This window comes from Gossypium raimondii, chromosome 13 (genome assembly GCF_025698545.1).
Source record: "Gossypium raimondii isolate GPD5lz chromosome 13, ASM2569854v1, whole genome shotgun sequence".
Taxonomy (NCBI): Eukaryota; Viridiplantae; Streptophyta; class Magnoliopsida; order Malvales; family Malvaceae; genus Gossypium; species Gossypium raimondii.
In genome coordinates, this window is record NC_068577.1 from 6601916 (window position 1) to 6619354 (window position 17439).

General features: G+C 31.8%; 2 protein-coding genes across 8 annotated transcripts; both read left to right on the forward strand.

The window, feature by feature from the left end:
• Nucleotides 1-1451: 1451 nt before the first annotated feature.
• Nucleotides 1452-6170, forward strand: LOC105783755 (uncharacterized). 3 transcript variants are annotated; one of them, XR_008192561.1, is made up of 6 exons: nucleotides 1452-1735; nucleotides 1841-3227; nucleotides 3305-3467; nucleotides 4144-4307; nucleotides 5218-5706; nucleotides 5799-5914. XR_008192561.1 is itself a non-coding variant. In XM_012609390.2 (6 exons), exons 1-6 carry the CDS (start codon nucleotides 1567-1569, stop codon nucleotides 5904-5906), a joined length of 2250 nt encoding a protein of 749 aa, XP_012464844.1. In that variant the 5' UTR covers nucleotides 1452-1566; the 3' UTR covers nucleotides 5907-6170. The 3 variants fall into 3 exon arrangements, 2 of the variants coding, with proteins under 2 accessions (XP_012464844.1, XP_012464845.1); XM_012609390.2 differs by having other exon boundaries at nucleotides 5218-5476; nucleotides 5799-6170; XM_012609391.2 differs by having other exon boundaries at nucleotides 1847-3227; nucleotides 5218-5476; nucleotides 5799-6170.
• A 5789-nt stretch (nucleotides 6171-11959) lies between these two features.
• LOC105782883 (protein LNK1) lies at nucleotides 11960-17231 on the forward strand. 5 transcript variants are annotated; one of them, XM_012607950.2, is made up of 8 exons: nucleotides 11960-12192; nucleotides 12664-12777; nucleotides 13857-14440; nucleotides 14662-14986; nucleotides 15417-16118; nucleotides 16223-16371; nucleotides 16611-16746; nucleotides 16834-17231. In XM_012607950.2, the coding sequence occupies exons 2-8, from the start codon at nucleotides 12757-12759 to the stop codon at nucleotides 16921-16923; spliced, it is 2007 nt and encodes a 668-aa protein (XP_012463404.1). In that variant the 5' UTR covers nucleotides 11960-12192; nucleotides 12664-12756; the 3' UTR covers nucleotides 16924-17231. The 5 variants fall into 5 exon arrangements, with proteins under 5 accessions (XP_012463404.1, XP_052482325.1, XP_012463403.1 ...); XM_052626365.1 differs by having other exon boundaries at nucleotides 12706-12777; nucleotides 13496-14440; XM_012607949.2 differs by having other exon boundaries at nucleotides 12706-12777.
• Nucleotides 17232-17439: the final 208 nt, after the last annotated feature.

Sequence of the window (17439 nt, forward strand, 5' to 3'; positions counted from 1 at the left end):
CATTTACAATTCAACTCCAAACAAAATATTTGACCTGCATAATCATAAAAAGTTTTCAAAATATAAATTTGTTAAATAATAAAGGTTAACTCTGTTAAAATTTGACTTCATTTTATTCTCTTTAATAATATAATAACTAAATTGATCTATTTAATAACAGAGAGATTTGATCCAATACCTATAATGAAGAACCTATCATATACTTACACAAATATTTATTACATTCGTATTTCTTTTTCACCGAATAATTATTTCATTTTAACAAACCAAACGTATAGTTGATCAAATTCAAACCCAATTCGAACGGACTCAAGTGAGAAGCAAAAGAGTGAGTAGGTCCCACATTGTATGTGGAACGTGTAACCCACGGTATGAGCAAGAGCGTGGGATAGGTAATTTATTGCTTATTTAAGTAGTGGCGAAAAGGTTGCTCAAGTGAAAATTGCTTGGGAAGATTGGAAGAAGGACAGGCCGAGAAAGCAGGGAGCATATGACATGTAATTATTTTAGTTTATTTATTTAATTGTATAAATTTTACGAAAATATTATATTTTTAGATAATTTTGTAATTTTAATAACTAAAAATTTATAATAAACTCCAATCCTAAGACTTAAAATTCTTTATCTAATTAAAAAGGTGAGATTATTATCATCAAAATGTTTTATTTTTCATTCCAACAATTTTAGTTCAATCTCTTAATTAAAATTTACTTTTTTTAATAAAGATGTTAATGTGTTCAACTATTACTATTACTACTAATAATAAAATCAAATTACATGAAATTAAAATATAAAAATTAAATGATTAAAATATATGTGGTTAATGTTTGTGTACTTTTTTTACATGTGTTAGTTCTTCTATTTTTATTTATAGAATTTAATAATTATCTTTTTTAATTTAAAATTCAAGTCTAATTATTAATATAATTTAAAAATTCTATAAATTTTTAATATAATATTTTAAAATAAAATTTCACTAGTGATGAAGAAGAATGTTGCAATGAACTTGAATTTAACATAAGAATTTTAACGTTGTTAATAATTGTACTTGCATCTTAACCAAATTAAATCCCTAAGTTGAATTAGCAATAAAGCAATATTTAGTCCATGAGCTCAACAACTTCTCACAATTTAGTCTTTGATTTTTTTTTGTCCATATTAGTCTAACAATTAACAACTTTTCCAAGTTTTGAAAAATATCATGTTATCACATAGATCTAAATTAAGAAAAGTTGCAAGTTCCAAAACTAATGTGGACAAAAAAAATTTAGGGATTAAGTTGAAAAAAGTTGTAAAGCTTGGGGCTAAATGTTGTCTTATCCCTTGAATATAGTACAAGGACTAAAACCATAATTTCACCGTTTTATTATTTAATATACAGTAAACATTATATTTATAACTGTTGAGAGGGTGTGGGAGCAAAATATAAATAGAGTTTGTTTTGGTTCTTCTCCATAGCCCCAGCTTTAATGGCGTGAAGAGAGTAGAAAGGGAGAGTGTATGTATATAAATTTCTACGGTTCTTAAAAAGTAACCGTATGTGATGTGGTCTCCTTCAATCTTTGCATGCTTCACCAACTCTTCAAACAAAGAGAAAACCCAAAAATTAAATTCATTTTTCATATCACTGAAACTGCAATTCGTGTAATTCATATTGTTCTTCACTCAAAGAAAACCAACCCCAATTTTTTCTTTTTTTTTCGAAATCTGAGCAAAACCCGGACGATAAGAAGTGGTAATTGATTCTGGGTATATGTTATTTAAGTCTTTTTCGATTTGTATCTGATGTGGGTATTTTGATTTTTTGTTTTTGTTTTTGTTTTTTTGTTGTTGTTGGAAGCCATAGCTGAGATTTTGGTGAAGAAGAAGAAGAAGAAAGATAGAGGAAACATGAAGGACGATGAGGAGTTTGAAATGTTGTTAGATGAGATCCCTCATGCAACATCACATCATCATCATCATCATCATCTGCAAAAAAAACATGATGATAATAATATTCATCATCATGTGAATGGGTCATTTCATGGCATGTATGGTCTTATGTATGATGGTACATCAAGTCATTATCATAAGCATACATGTGTTTCTCCTGTAAGCGGTTTCTCTTTACACTCAGATGGTTCTTCCTCGAGTCTGTTTTCTAATGATGGACAGCAGTCTTTGTCTGAAAATGGATCACCAACTCCACCGGCATTAGAGGACCTTAAGCCACACTTGCCTAATGCACTGCTGATGGATTCAGCTGTTAGGAACAAGGGTGGCAGTGAGGGTGGCTTGATTGGTGAATTGGGTCTTTGTAGAAACCGTAGTAAAATGTATATTAGCAACGATCAAGAAAAAGTTGATCCCAGTTTTAGAGATTTTGTGGGAATTCAACCCACTGTTCCAATGAGTGTTCCATTGAGTTTTAATGGTGGGTTTAATATGGCATTTTCCAACGATGCTTTGGGTTCTCACCAGGGAATGAGTTGTTTGAATGGTGCAATGAGATCTCCATGGCAGAAAGGAGATTCTGTATTGAATTTAAGCACTTCTTTGAGTAAACTTTCAGTGAATGATGCTTTGGTCCATGGTTCTCCCAGGTTGATTCAAGCAACCCCTCGTGTAAGTGTTGAAAATCTGCTACATCATGGGCTACCATCACCATCCAATGGGATGGTTAGAGCACATTCTAATGCTAGAATCCCACATGAAGGTCTTGAGGCTTTTGCTACTGAGGATAGTTTCATTATCCAAGGAAAGGGTTTAAATTACATGATCAACAAGGGACTTGATTGTTGTTCTAGGGAGCAAAACAAAGGTTCTCTGCAGGAGGTTGATGCGAATAAGCGTCAAGAAAGAAGGTCATTGTCGTCACAGCTCGATGGTTGGTCTCATATTGCAGCCGTTTGTGGAAATGTTACGAATGCTAAGTTATATAGCCATTTCTCTTTGCCACCAAAGTGTAGCTCTTTGGCAGAAGCTCGCGGATACGTATACTTAATTGCAAAAGACCAACATGGCTGTAGGTTCTTACAACGGGTATTCGATGAGGGTTCCCAACTGGATGTGCAAATAATATTTAAGGAGATCATTGATCATGTGGTTGAACTTATGATGAACCCTTTTGGGAATTACCTCATGCAGAAGTTATTGGAAGTGTGTAATGAAGAACAGAGAATGCAGATTCTGTTAATGGTTACTGAAGAACCAGGGCAACTTGTTAGAATATCTCTCAACACTCATGGGTATGTCTGACACCCTGCAATATATGTATGTATGCATTCTTATCTGCAGGTTCTAACATAGTTTTTCATTCTTCCAGCACTCGTGTAGTTCAAAAGCTGATCGAGACTCTCAAAACCAGGCAGCAAATTTCACTGGTTATATCAGCACTTGAGCCTGGATTTCTATCTCTCATCAAGGACCTGAATGGAAATCATGTCGTGCAGCGTTGCTTGCAATGTCTTAGCAGTGAAGATAACAAGGTAAGCCTTCCATCTGCTGAATTGTTGTGCATTAACTTATGAAAATTTATTTTTTTGTATAAGTTATGGACCATGACATCTTTTTTCGGGGTCTACATAAGGACAAGAGGTAAATGATATTTGATAGTATCCCTTTAGTCCCTAATAGATTGAGCCTTTAATCACATTCCATGTGCTTCATAACTGCAAGTCATATGAGCCGTTCAGTGGATGTCGTATTCTTTGGTTAATCATCAATTGGCGTCTGAACTCCAAAGTCGAAACGTGATGCGTCTTTTATAATATCAGAGTATGCTTTTTTCTTTTTCTGATAAAGGGTTAGATGTCTTAAGTTTAAGCAGGCAGAAAATTAATCAGCCATATAATGACCTATTTTCTCTTTGGAACTAAGAAAAGTAATGTAAACTTGATGCAAAATAGTGCCGTGTTTAACCACATCTTTGCTGTCAATATACGACATGCTGCCTGTTAGCTATTTTGTGCTGATGTTGCAGTTGGCAGCGAACTACTTGATTTATTAGGGTGGCATTTTATGTATCTTGATGGTTTTATTTAAAATTCTGTTAAGATAACGAATGCATAAGTACTTGTTGAATTTTGATCATTCTGCTTTTTTCCTGAGTCAATACTCTCCTCCATAGATATCTCACATTTTTATTTTCAAACCGCTTTCCAGTTTATCTTTGTAGCTGCTGCAAAGTATTGCGTTGATATTGCAACTCATCAGCATGGCTGTTGCGTTTTGCAACGATGCATTAGCCATTCAACTGGTGAGTATCGAGATAAGTTGGTTGAAGAAATATCCACCAACGGGCTTTTACTAGCACAGGATGCATATGGGTAAGTATTGATACGTTATTATTAGTCTATAATTGATTAATTATTAACCAGCACTCGGGGTGGGGGGGTTGGGGGGGGGGGAGCTTTTGTTATAAGAGAAATGTAGTCCTACCAATGACTTAGCTCTCAGCTTGAATTTTTCTAGGAAAAAGAAAAAGAAAATCTCAAAGTACATAACTTGATATATAGATGTGTATGTAATTATAAGAATTTCTAATTTGCTGAATAGCCTAACTTCTTGGTCGACTGGAAATACAGAAGGCGTCGGAAGCAGAAAATCTTCTTGGCATATGGGGATGGTATTAGACCCTCGGTGTTTAGTTCTTATGTGATACTAGAATGTGGTGACCATTGCATGAAGTAAATTAATGGCTTGTTATGCGTTATGTATTAAATTCTGGCATGAAACATGCTGAATATCCTCATACTTGTCTACTCTCTTGTTCCTGTTGGAAAATAACTGTTTGTCTTCACTAGGTCCTTCAATGTTGATAAGGCTGAATTTACAGCCAGGTCTCTGAGACTGATCTCTTATCAATTCTTACATGAAAACTTCATGAAGTTTGCTTAACATATGGCCTCTTATACACATGATCATGCTGGGAAATTCAAATATAACTTCTTTCTTTCCTTTTCTTTTAGACATCCAGTGGCCCAAACTGTTTGTTTGGTCTACTGGAGTCATCTTTTGCTTCTTAACGTTAGAAAAAAATGGCAAAAAGAAGTCTTTGAAATGGTGAAAGCTTTGTATTTTTGGAATACTTAATTGTCATGAGACTGGTTAGTCCATTCTCTCCAATTGGGAATCAGTGGATCCTGCAAAGAAGTTTATGATAGATACTCTTTTCTTTTATGATATAAAATTAAAAACATTCTTGTTCACCGCAGATTTTTGTTTTTCATTTTGCAGAAATTATGTTGTTCAGTTTATCTTGGAGTTAAAAATCCCATCTGCCACTTCAACTTTGGTTTCTCAATTTCAAGGGAACTATGTACACCTCTCATCGCAAAAGTTCAGCAGTCATGTGGTTGAAAAGTGCCTCGTGGTATTAAATGATGAGAGCCGGTCAAGAATCATCCGTGAATTGCTCTCTGCAACACACTTCGAACGGTTGCTACAAGATCCGCATGCAAACTATGTTGTGCAAACTGCTCTCCGTGTTTCTGAGGTTCTAAAGTCGATTACTTTCCTTTTATCAACGAAGCCCCCAATCCCTTAACAAACACTCTCCCTCGTGTCTGGTGCAAAAAGCACAGATATAATACCTACTACATGTATGGCTCATAGTTTTGGTCGAAAATACATGCTAATACGAGAAGGAAAACTTAATGATCTCACGTTAGGATCAAATTGTTTGGACCAAAACCCTCTCTCATCTCATCCGAATTACACACTCTGGTTTCTTACTAATTTATTCATATTTTACAATATTCTCATCGGTTTCTTTTGGCTTCTTTGTTGATGTTTGTGGTTATTGTTTTCTATGTCAGGGACCTCTGCACAACTCTCTCATTGAAGCAATCGAGTCCCGTAAGGCAATCTCGCGCAACAGCCCATATTCCAAGAGGATTTTCTCTCAGAAGCTTCTGAAGAAGTAATGTAAATTCTCCTTGTCTATGCAAGAAGCAAGGTTCTGTTTTTTTTTTTTTTTTTGTCCTACTGGATTTAACCATAAAAGGCTCATCATTGCCTATAACTAAAGCAAGAGTTTTTATCTTCTCAAAGTTCATGGAATTGTCTTTCCATGCACTCTGAAAAGAGTGTAACAAATAAAGCAATTTTTGCTTCAAAAAGTTGCTTTAAATTTTGAACATTGTATTATCCTGTTGTCTTTTGGTTATCTCTATGCATTGCATATCAAATATCTGTGTTTACTTTGCAATTCTCACTGTATGAAATTGTACACTGTTTACAAGTCTTGGGGATTTTTATGGTTCCTCATATGTGAATGCTGCCATTTTGAATAATATGCATGAGGATAGATGCTGCATTAGAGTTTACTGTTCATTCTTTGGGGGTTAATTGCACAAGTGGTGCTCAAATTATAGTCCAGATTCTAAATTAGTCTTTGGACTTTTAAACATTCTAATTAAGTTCTCAAAGTTCTCAAAATATCAACATGTACTTCTACCAATTTAATGTCAACTTAATGCTAGCTTGGGCGTTAAATGTCATGTCGACATTTTAGGGTTTTTATGGTTTACTCATTGGATGCTAATGTACATGAGGATAGACTTAATTTTTAGGGGTTAATTGCCCAAGAGGTCCTTGGGCACAGATGTGGATGTCATTTTTAATAATATGCAGGAGCACAAATGCGGCATTTGAGTTTACTCCATCTTTTTTGGAAGTTAATTGCACGAGAGGTTCTCGAGCTATAATCCAGATTTTAATTTAGTCTTTAAATATTCTAATTGAGTTTTCAAATTTTTAATTTTAATTTAAGCGTTAAATGTATAGCATATTTAAAACTTGTTGATAAAATTTGAAATATGGGTATGCCAATTCAAGATTTTCATGCGATTAAGTACAAATGTGTTTAAAATTAATCCATGTTATGTTCAATTCAAGCTAACATTTTGACACAAGGACTTAATAGTAGTCAAGTAAAATATTTTGAACTTTGGAGTTTAATTTAAAATTTAAATAATAATTTAACATTTATTCAATTCCTGGTCCTGTTCAAACAATAATTAAGTTATTCCCAAGTAGTAACTCTAGAGTTTAATTTAAAATTTAAATAATAATTTCACAAAATTTAATCAATTCCCAATCTCACTAATCAATTTGGTCCGGTTCAAACAATAATTAAGTTGTTCCCAAGTAGTAGTATGTTGGGAATACAACTACCTACTGTCAAAATAATTTGTAACAATAAAAAAAAAAACAAGTGTCTATGGTTGTTGATATTAATATCGAATGTGTTCATCAGTACATATCGTTTCAGCTTTAAACTAATACTAAATTAATGGTGTAACTCGATCAATATCAATTTATATAGACAGAACGATTTAAAATTTTGATATTTAATTTAATTTTTAGTGTTATTTTTTTAATCATTTTAAATTTTTACAATTACATTAGAAAATATATCATCATCAAATTAAGTTATTGCACTTAAATAATAATTTTAAAATTTACATTTGTATTAAATGTATTTTTAGGTATATATTTTATTAATAAACTTGAAATTATATTACAAATATATATTAAAACTATTGATAAATCAAAGTACATTCATATATGATTGATAAATCTACTATGGAGTTCGAGACTTTGACTTAAATAACAAAAAAAATTAGAAATTAATTAAAACATATAAATAAATAAAAATTCTTAGATCGAGTCATGTCAAGTTTGAATTTAGATTTTGAGATGTCAAATGAAATTGTGGATTTAAATAATATTTAGATTCATATTTTAAAATTACTATCTTGAATGTGCGATGCGGATAAGCATCCTGAATATTCATTATTAAATTTAAATTTGCATTATTTATGATATAGATTTGAATTTCAAATCCACTAATTTCAAAATTCTTATAATTTTGATTATATATATAATGAATTTTATAGGATTCAAATTAAGATTTTTGTGGATTTAAATATCCGAATAATAATTGAAATTTTGAGTCTAATTATTTGCTATTTTAGACATCTTTTAGATAATAATATTTAATTTAAATTTAAATTTAGATAATAATATTTGGATAAATTATAAATAATAAATAAGTTATATTTTTAGACATTTATGATTTAGAAGGTTAAATTAGTCATATATGTAAAAAAAAGTTTATTGGCTAAATAGGCCGATTTTTTGAATATTTAGGGAAATAATTTGTTTTTGAAGAGAGAGTAGGAAAGTATGCCGAGCTAGACACGCTTGTCCTTTAAGTTGCATTTTTTTAACTTTTTTAATATAATTAGTTTGATTGGTCATATAGTTAAATGTTAGTGATTTTGTTTCAAGTTTTTATAATTAATAAATATATTATTTTCAAAAATATTTTATTTTAATTCATCTTTTAATTAACAACTCTTTTATTCATAAATTCAAATAATTATTAAAAATATGATTATTTTAGTAAATATAATTTTTTATATGCGTAATATTTATTTTTCAATCCATATCATGAGTGTAGTAAATTTTAGTATTATATATTTAAAATATTTCACATATAAACATAATGATATTTGAAATAATTAATTGAAATATTTCGCATATAAAAATATTTGAAATATCATACCCACAATGTAGATGAAAAAATATTTGAAATATTTTACATATAAAAATAATAATGACATTTGAAATAATTATTACATTTTATAATTTTAGAAATCACCTTACGCACAATATATGTGAAGAAAATAAATATTATACATAAATAAAAATATATCAAAAAATTAGTTGATGTTTATATTATATATAAAGGAGTTATTAATTTTAAATATTTTAACATAATGATATATGTAAAATATATATTTGTATTATATAATTACATATTTATTATTTAATTTATCAATAAAAGACTTATTAATTAAAAGATGAATTAAAAAATTAAAAAAATATTTATTAATTAAAAATATAAAAAAGCTTGAAACAATATGAAACAAAAATTACAAATTGAACCTAGGACTTACGATAAAATTACTAACATTTAACTATTTAACTAAACAAACTTATTATATTAAAAAATCAGAAAATATAACTTAAAAACAAAAGTGTATAGCTAGATGCGTTTTCCACGCACTCTCAAAAACGACTTATTTTCCTTAAATTTTAAAAAAATTAATCTATTTAATCAATAAACTTTTATTGTTAGCATATAGGGTAAACTACCAAAATAGTCACTTTTGTTTGCCTTAGGTTACATTTTAGTCACTTATGTTTGAAATGTTACGTTTTAGTCACTTACGTTATCGTGTTGTAACATTTTAGTCACCGAGTCGTTAATTGTCGACAATGGTGTAACGGTAAGTTGATGTGGCACGTTAAATCATCATTTCAAACAAAATTTTTAGGTTAAATTCTACAATTGGTCCCTATATTTTTTCATTTTGAACAATTTAAAAATTTCTTTTATGTTCTTCCAACTTTTTTCCATTCTCTTATGCTTCTCCTCTATTTTCCTCCTTCTTCATTTCTTTTAACATAGTTTTCTATGCTTTCCATTTGTAACTAGTCCACAAGCTCGCTCACTCGAAAAAATTAAATTGTTCAAAAAAATAAAACATAAAATAACTACGTTGAAAGAAATGGAGAAGGGAGGAAAACAAAGGGAGAAACATAAGAGAATGGAAAAGAAAGAAGGTTAAAAAAACATAAAAGAAAAAAATTAAATTGCTCCAAACGAAAAAATATGAGGACCGATTGTATAAATTAACCTAGAATTTTGTTTGAAATGATGATTTAACGTACACATCATTCATCATTACAACTGCTAATGTAAACTAACGGCTCAATGACTAAAATGTTACAACGTGATAACATAAGTGCAGGGGTGTTCATTCAGTTAACCGACCGGTTAATCGACCCGAAATTACTATAACCGAATTAACCGACCTTCCCAAAATTTTAACCGTTAACCGAACCGATTTTTTTAAAAAAAATTAACCGAACGAAATTTTTTCGGTTAATAAGGTCGATTAACGAATTAACCAAAATTATGTATTTTTATTTTTGGTTAAAATTACCCAATTACCGAATTAACCGAATTAACGAATTACTGAAAAATACCGAATTACCTGAATTTTTTATTTTTATTTTAAAATTTAAAAAATTTATAAATTATTAAAGTAAATTGGGTTGTCTTTTAGTTTTAGTTTTATTGGATTGGGTAATTGGGTAAACTTTAGTTTTAGTTTTATTGGGTTGGGTAATTGGGTTGGGTAATTGAGTTTGGGCTGGTTGGATAATTTTATTTATTAATTTTTTCGGTTAACCGAAAATTTTCGGTTAACTGACCGGTTTCGAACCGAATTAACCGTTAACTGAAAAATCATAAAAAAATTAACCGACCCCCGACCGAAAAAATTCAGTTAACCGACCGATTAACCGAATTCGGTCGGTTAACCGAATTTTTTCGGTTTTACCCGAATTATGCACACCCCTACATAAGTGACTAAAACGTAACATTTCAAACATAAGTGACTAAAATGTAACCTGTACCAAACAAAAATAACTATTTTGATAGTTTACTCTAGTATATAAGACTAATTTAACGGATTTAGAATTATGATTATTTAAAAAATAGAGAAATCCACTTAGACTTAAACCCTCCTCCAAATATAAAAAGGAAAAGGGTCCACTATAAAGCAACCTTTAATTAATTAATGAGTTTTTTAATTAAAAAGGAAGGGCGGCGAAGTAATAAATAATAATAAAAGAACTTAAAAGGGTAAACTACACATTAGTCACCCAACTATCTAAAATTTTTATTTTAGGTATTTAAAACAAAAAGTTTGCTATTTAGGCACGACGTTACATTGTTGTCATTTTAGTCACTGCTGTTAAAAATAATATAATAACAAATTTAGTCTTCAACTTTTACGTATTATATCAATTTAGTCTTATTTTAAAAATTAACTCTCAAAATTTACAAATATTCTCAATTTGATCCTATTTTAAAAATTCAAAAAATATTTAAAAATACATAAACATTTAAAAAATATAATAATAAATTTAAATTATATTAAAAGAAAAGAAAAGAAAAGAAAAGAAAAGAAAATAAAATAAAATAAAATAAAAAGCCTCTACCACCCCGTACCCATCCCTCTCCTCCTCCCCCACTGGAGCTCCCCCACCACCCTGTCCCTATCCCTCTCCCCCTCCTCCACCGGACCTCCCGCACCTCCGTCCCTCTCCGTCCCCCCAAACTGGGCCATAGGTCCCAGTTCTGCAATGAAATTTAAATTAACGTAAAAAATTAGCATCAGTATATACTCCTGCAAATCCACTCGAAAGGACCATCACCTACAAAGCATAAACATATGAATTATAATAAATTTAAACTTCAAAGTCATAAGTCAATTTATTTTTCTCCATCTTAAATTTGTTGGTATATTTTAAGAAAATATTTATGTACTTTTTATATATATATATTTAAAATTTTTAGGATTAGGATCAAATTGAGAATATTTATAAATTTTGAGGGTTAATTTTTAAAATTATGACTAAATTAATATAATATGTAAAATTGAGAGATAAATTTGTTATTATACTGTTTTTAACTGCCACATCATCTTGCTAACGAGAGTCACCAAAATAACATAATTATATAACATGAGTACTTAAATTATAATTTTTTTATTTTAAATACCTAAAATAAAATTTTTTATAGTTGGATGACTATTTATGGAATTTACCCTTTTAAAAATTATGAAAACCGTCACCACTCGGTAACGCTAAAAAGTTTAAACGCCAAGTTTTTGAAAATTTTGGGACACGTGTCGGATTTTTGAGAGCCTAAAAGAGGTGGACCAATCATGTTAAAGAAACTGATCGGATCTCATCGCCCAACTCTCATCCACTAATTCTGATATCAAACCCCTTTTAGCTACGCCGTTGTTTTTCATATCCTCGCCACGTGTTATCTTATAGTCAACTTGCTTCACGTTTTAACCTTTTAAAAATTAAGAAAATATTTAATCACAAAAAAAAACCCCATAATTATTTAAAAAAAATTCAGTGCTCTATTTGTTCTCTAGAACCTCCCAGAAATCTCTCATATTTTGAATAAAAGCTGTTTCGGTTAATTGGTGAATCACTTTGTACTGCGGATTTTGGAGCTTTGGTTTTTTGGTGAAGTTGTGCGTTTACTGGAAAAAAATCTGTTCTTTTTTTCTTTGGAGTATTTGATTTTCCGGTGAAATTTGTCTGTTTCAGGTGAGATTTTGTTATTATATCGCTTTTTTTTTTTGTGCGGAACTTTTCTTTTAGTTGATCTGTTTAGATTTAGGTTGGTTTTTTTTTTTGTTTAGTTTATGAGAAATGCTTGAAATGGAACATAAATTTTTGTTTTTTATTTTGAAATTTTTATAAGCAATTTACTAGAAGTTAAGTTAAATCTGATACTATTTGCGGTTATAATATTATTTTTTGCCGTTATCAGGATTTGAGGTTTTAGTTTTAAAGAATTATTCTGCTGTTTGTTTGATGAGAAAAAAAATGATTTGCACAAGAAAAAAACCCTGAATTTTCACTATTTGTTTACTGCTAAATAAGATGTGGATTGAGTTTGGTGCTTTCATGCTGAAAAGTAATATAATTTTTGTTTGATGTGTATTCATAGCTTTTAGTTTTAGGTTTTAGATAAGGATTTTTCTAATTTGTGAATTGTTCTGTTTTTCCCGTTAGAAAGCTTAACCGGAAAATAATTGTCTTCCATAAACTTGGCAGCTGATAAAAAGATGGAATTTGTGTTTAGTGGTGGATAAGGATCTAGGAGGAATGTCTGACTTTTTGTATGAGGTAAGTTTCTTGTTACCTTTTACTTTTCTTTTTCTTTTCAGTTTATTTCCAATTTCTAGTAATCTAGTGCTGCAGTGATAAAAGAGTTAGTGTAGGATGCTATAATTTCGTCTTAATAATTCAACGTGAGATTGGTTTTGCTTTCAGTCGTTCATTAGTTTTTTCATGTAAATAGAACTTAAAGTTGTATAGCATGGAATAGAACCTCTCTTGTTATGATATTAATGGAGGGACTATTGAGTATTTAAGGGTGATGGATTTGTTCTGAAGAAAACCTCAAGTACTTCAGTCTGAAGCTTGTTGTTTCCTTGATTTGTGGGTTTTGTGTTGCCTGTTGGACTTTGTTGGCAAGTTAGGATTTCAGGGTTTAGTTTGCTCATTCCCTTCTTCTTTCCAAGTTACATTATGTCATATTATATATCATTATTATGTTCTTGGAATGGCTGTTCAATTTTGCTCTTTTATTAGAGACTGGACATCCTGATAAGTGCCAGTGAATTTAACCCCAAGATTGATTTTATTATTTTAGTTTAAGTTGTTTCAATAATTTAACCTAAGCTTGTTTGCAGGTGACTGATATCATTGCACCGAATAACAATTCCTTTGTACTAATGTCTTCTTCTTGGTGTGTTGTTTTAAATAGGATTTTATTCAGTTTAAGGACTTGATATGCCAATGTTAGATTTGCTTACTAATGCCAATTTTTGGTACACAATAGAGCCGTTATCTAGTGCAATGGTAAAAATCCTTGGGGTTGAAAGTGTGCAAGGGCATGGGCGCAGGCAGAGGCACGAGATGATTGCTTTATAAAAAAAAATACATATTTATAGTATTTATGCTGGTGGGATCATAATTGGATGGCTATTCTTTTGAAGATTGCTCTTCGGATTCGCCTTGAGCCACCTTAGTGACCACCTTGTTTTTGGTTGCATTACCATTTTATGAAATGCCTTGTGCTAGATAAGGGATGTAACTCAATTCATCCTTCTAAAGTTATCTTTAATTTCATCTACTCTATTTTCATTTCCTTTGACAAAGAATGACCGATTATGACTAAACTTATGTAATTGATGTTACAGCTTGAAGATAATGTTTGGGATGAATTTGGTGCTAGTGCTACCGATGATCATATAGTTCCTCATACTGTTGATGAATATGGGGCTCAATTCAAAATTCAAGGGGATGGTCGAACCAAACCACAATATGAAGTGAATGGAGTTGCTAGGAATGCAGATAATACGGCTAAATATGGTATTTTGGGAGAGAAGAAAAAAGGCATTCATACTTTGACCAAGAACAAAATGTTGGAAAAATGTCCTTGGTCTCACAGTTCTGATGGCATATTTCCCACTTCAGGTGATAATGACTCACTCAAAGAAGTTACGGGCATGGTTTCTGATGATCCAATGATGTCCAGCCAGGGTCTCAAAACTGGTGATATAGATTCAGTTAGCAGTGATTTCTGTGCTGAAGATCCTGTCTTGGTTGACAACTGTGCTACAGAGGACAATAACATCTACTGTTTTCCGCTAAATCACATGTCTGATACTAATGATGATCTCAGATTTTTTAATAATAACCATGAAGACAAAGAAAACAGCGATCTCCTATGTTATGCCTGGGGAGATATTGGAAATTTTGAGGATGTTGACCAGATGTTCAGGTAGTTCTTGAAATCCTATTATTAATAAGTTTCTCGTTTTGCTTTACTATGTAAAACCCAAGGTTCAGTAGGATCTGTGCTTTGAGTATAACATAAAAGCATCTATGTTTGAACATCCGTAAATATCCACATACATGTACCTGCACCATGTTTGTACGCATGCATGTATTTTGGTTTACATAGTACTTATCAGTACTTAACCTTTCATATTGATCTTACAGAAGTTGTGATTCAACGTTTGGGTTGGGGAGTCTCAGTAATGAAGATGATTTGTGCTGGGTTTCATCTTCACATGCTACTGAAGGATCTCAAGATGTGTTGAAGGCTGATGCTAAGTTGAATAGTTTACCAGAGCATTGTGCAACTTCCAGGCCAGACAATACCGGTCCTTCAACTATTGATTCTTACAAGAAAAATGTACTTCTAAGTGACAAAATAAGTTCCCTTGATACGAGTGGTGATAATCCTGGTCTTGCTGACATGTCTTCTTTGGATGTATTCAATAAAGAATTTGAAATTAAGGATGACTTGACACCCACTGAGCAGGTTAGTAAAATCTTTCCTTTTTCTAAACTTATCTGTCTTTCCCTATTGATCTTTTTAATTTTATATTTTGTTTAGGAATATCTGAATATCTAACTTTGTCAGCTAGAAGTTGTCATCCTCCAAAAATCTTTTAGGCACTTATTCTTTCTGAAGATGAATTTCGAGCTACAGTAAATTAGGATGATAAATAGAAATATTACTAATAAGGTACTTTGAAGGAAACTGCAGCCTACTATCGGCAAGAATTATGCCATTTTTATTGTCCTTGTTCATATGTATATAAATCTTCAATCTAAAGTCGGATAATAAATGCTATGATCTATGCTTAAGCTGGTTTCAGATGAAAGAGTTGATTGTAAATTTTCCCTTGACATATTATTGCCATGTGGAATCTTTACTATGTTGTCTAAGTTGTATAGTTAAATTACAGATCAGCCCACAAAAAAGGCAGTCCAAGCAACTGAGAGCATCTGGAGAAGAAACAGATCATCTCCTTGAAAATGGTGGCTCTTATCACCATTATGGTAACATCAAGCAGTTTGCAGATGTGAATTATCCCTTTACTGATTCATCATGTCAACTCTTTTCCCCACTGGAATTTCAACAGCACAAGCAAAACACGGGCCCTGATTCTGTAAGCTATGGGCAGGCCAGTGTTCCCTATATGCATCTCAATAACAGCGGTCCTTCAAACCAAATTTCAACATTTCCAACTAGTGCCAAATCTGAAAATAACGGGCATCCTTCGACAAACGAGTCATCTTGTGCATCGAATCAGGCACAGTCCATAGAGAGCTCTCGGGGTCTTTCACTTGAGGTTCCTGACATTATAACGAATGAGAAGATGGGAAAGCCATTTCATCAACAAGATACAAAAGCCCCAGTCAACAGGAATATCAGCCAGGCAAGAGTGGAAAGTCAGATTGCATTTTATGATCCAGTCACTGTTCAAAAGCAGGTCTGTCAGTCCGAACAGGACGAAGGTCATAGTGAAGTTGAAGGATTTGGTGTAGGGAAGCAAGCAGAATTAGGCTTTTCAAACAGGCAGGAAAGCTCTTGTGTAGGTTCAATATTGGGTGAAGTCTCACTAGAAGCAACCAGTTTTCGGCAGCTTCAACAAGTCATGGAAAAGGTATAACTGATGGAAAGGTTTTATGATGTGCACATATTTGCATGTCTCTTGTAGGTAATTGGTAAAACAGTAATTGATTGAGTTAAAACTGCTTGAATTTTCAGTTGGATATCAGGACAAAACTGTGCATACGGGATAGTCTGTATCGCTTGGCTAGGAGTGCTGAACAAAGGCATAACTGCACAGATACGAAAAATGGCATTAGAGATGATGATGATGCAAGTGGTTCATTGGTGGCCGAAGAAACAAACAAGTATGTTTTGTTGCTTTGAATATGAATTTCTTAGTACTTTTGATGTTGTCACTGTTTGACCACGTAAGGCAAATGATGTGAAAATCTGGACATTAATGATAATCACACATAAGATGTGAACTTGGCAAGTATCGATTTCTAAGGAACTATGAACAGTTACATCTTGAGTACAGTGTGCTTCTTTTGTCTCATTCTTTCTTGTAATTCTAAATGCTGCGTTTATTCGTTTTGTTTTCCAGGTGCACTAGATTTATGGGTATAGAAACTGACACAAACCCTATAGATAGATCCATAGCACACTTACTATTCCACAGGCCTTTGGATCCGTCTCTAAGGCCTGCTACTGATACCGCTTCTCTAAAGTCTCATGGCATGGTAAAGCACTTGTTCATTTTCTGTTTTGAAGAAATTCATGTTTCCCCTAAGCTCACAAAACATTATGCTGCGGATTTGAAATGGCAGATTCATGGCTCCCCCACTGCTCAACCTGCCTCCGCTGAAAAACAAATCGATCATGAAGAAAACGGTGCTGTTTCAGATAACAACAGGTAACTTTGTGAATTTAATAAAATAACAGAGTGCAGCACTTTGTAAATTGTTATCTTATTTATGATCATGTGAAATGATTGTGGGTGAGGCCTCAGAAAATACGAAGATGATGCAAAGGGTTGATTCTGCATATTTTTTAGGCTTTGATTTTTTAGATAATGTTTTGTTATAACTACTTATAAGCTATTTGTCACTAATACTTCAAAAAATTTTCTATTTGTTTTTCACAAACTATATGGCCTTTTGTGCGACCATATAAGACCAATTTTTTCTTTGAAGAGTACTTATATTAAGGAGCTAATTTGTGGACATTTATAGTGTTCAAAATGAATTCTAGTTGTTAGAAACGTTAATATCAGGTTTAAAAATTGTTTCTGCAACTCGGGTTTCGAGACTTGCCAAAATATCTCAAAATATGGCTGAAAAATATAGTCGTTGGCAGGTTATATCTCGAGACATACAATCTTTGAAGTAGATTTTTGTATTTGAACTTTTGTGTATCTAGACATATGGTCTTAT

What these genes read in the sequence shown, in the direction of transcription:
- LOC105783755 (XM_012609390.2), top strand. Translation starts at nt 1,567, where the DNA reads ATGCTTCACCAACTCTTCAAACAAAGAGAAAACCCAAAAATTAAATTC. An exon ending in ATATCTCTCAACACTCATGG is followed by an intron (nt 3,228 to 3,304) that starts GTATGTCTGACA and finishes TCATTCTTCCAG; the next exon opens with CACTCGTGTAGTTCAAAAGC. An exon ending in TTAGCAGTGAAGATAACAAG is followed by an intron (nt 3,468 to 4,143) that starts GTAAGCCTTCCA and finishes ACCGCTTTCCAG; the next exon opens with TTTATCTTTGTAGCTGCTGC.
- LOC105782883 (XM_012607950.2), top strand. Translation starts at nt 12,757, where the DNA reads ATGTCTGACTTTTTGTATGAG. An exon ending in TTCAACAAGTCATGGAAAAG is followed by an intron (nt 16,119 to 16,222) that starts GTATAACTGATG and finishes TTGAATTTTCAG; the next exon opens with TTGGATATCAGGACAAAACT. An exon ending in GTGGCCGAAGAAACAAACAA is followed by an intron (nt 16,372 to 16,610) that starts GTATGTTTTGTT and finishes TTTGTTTTCCAG; the next exon opens with GTGCACTAGATTTATGGGTA.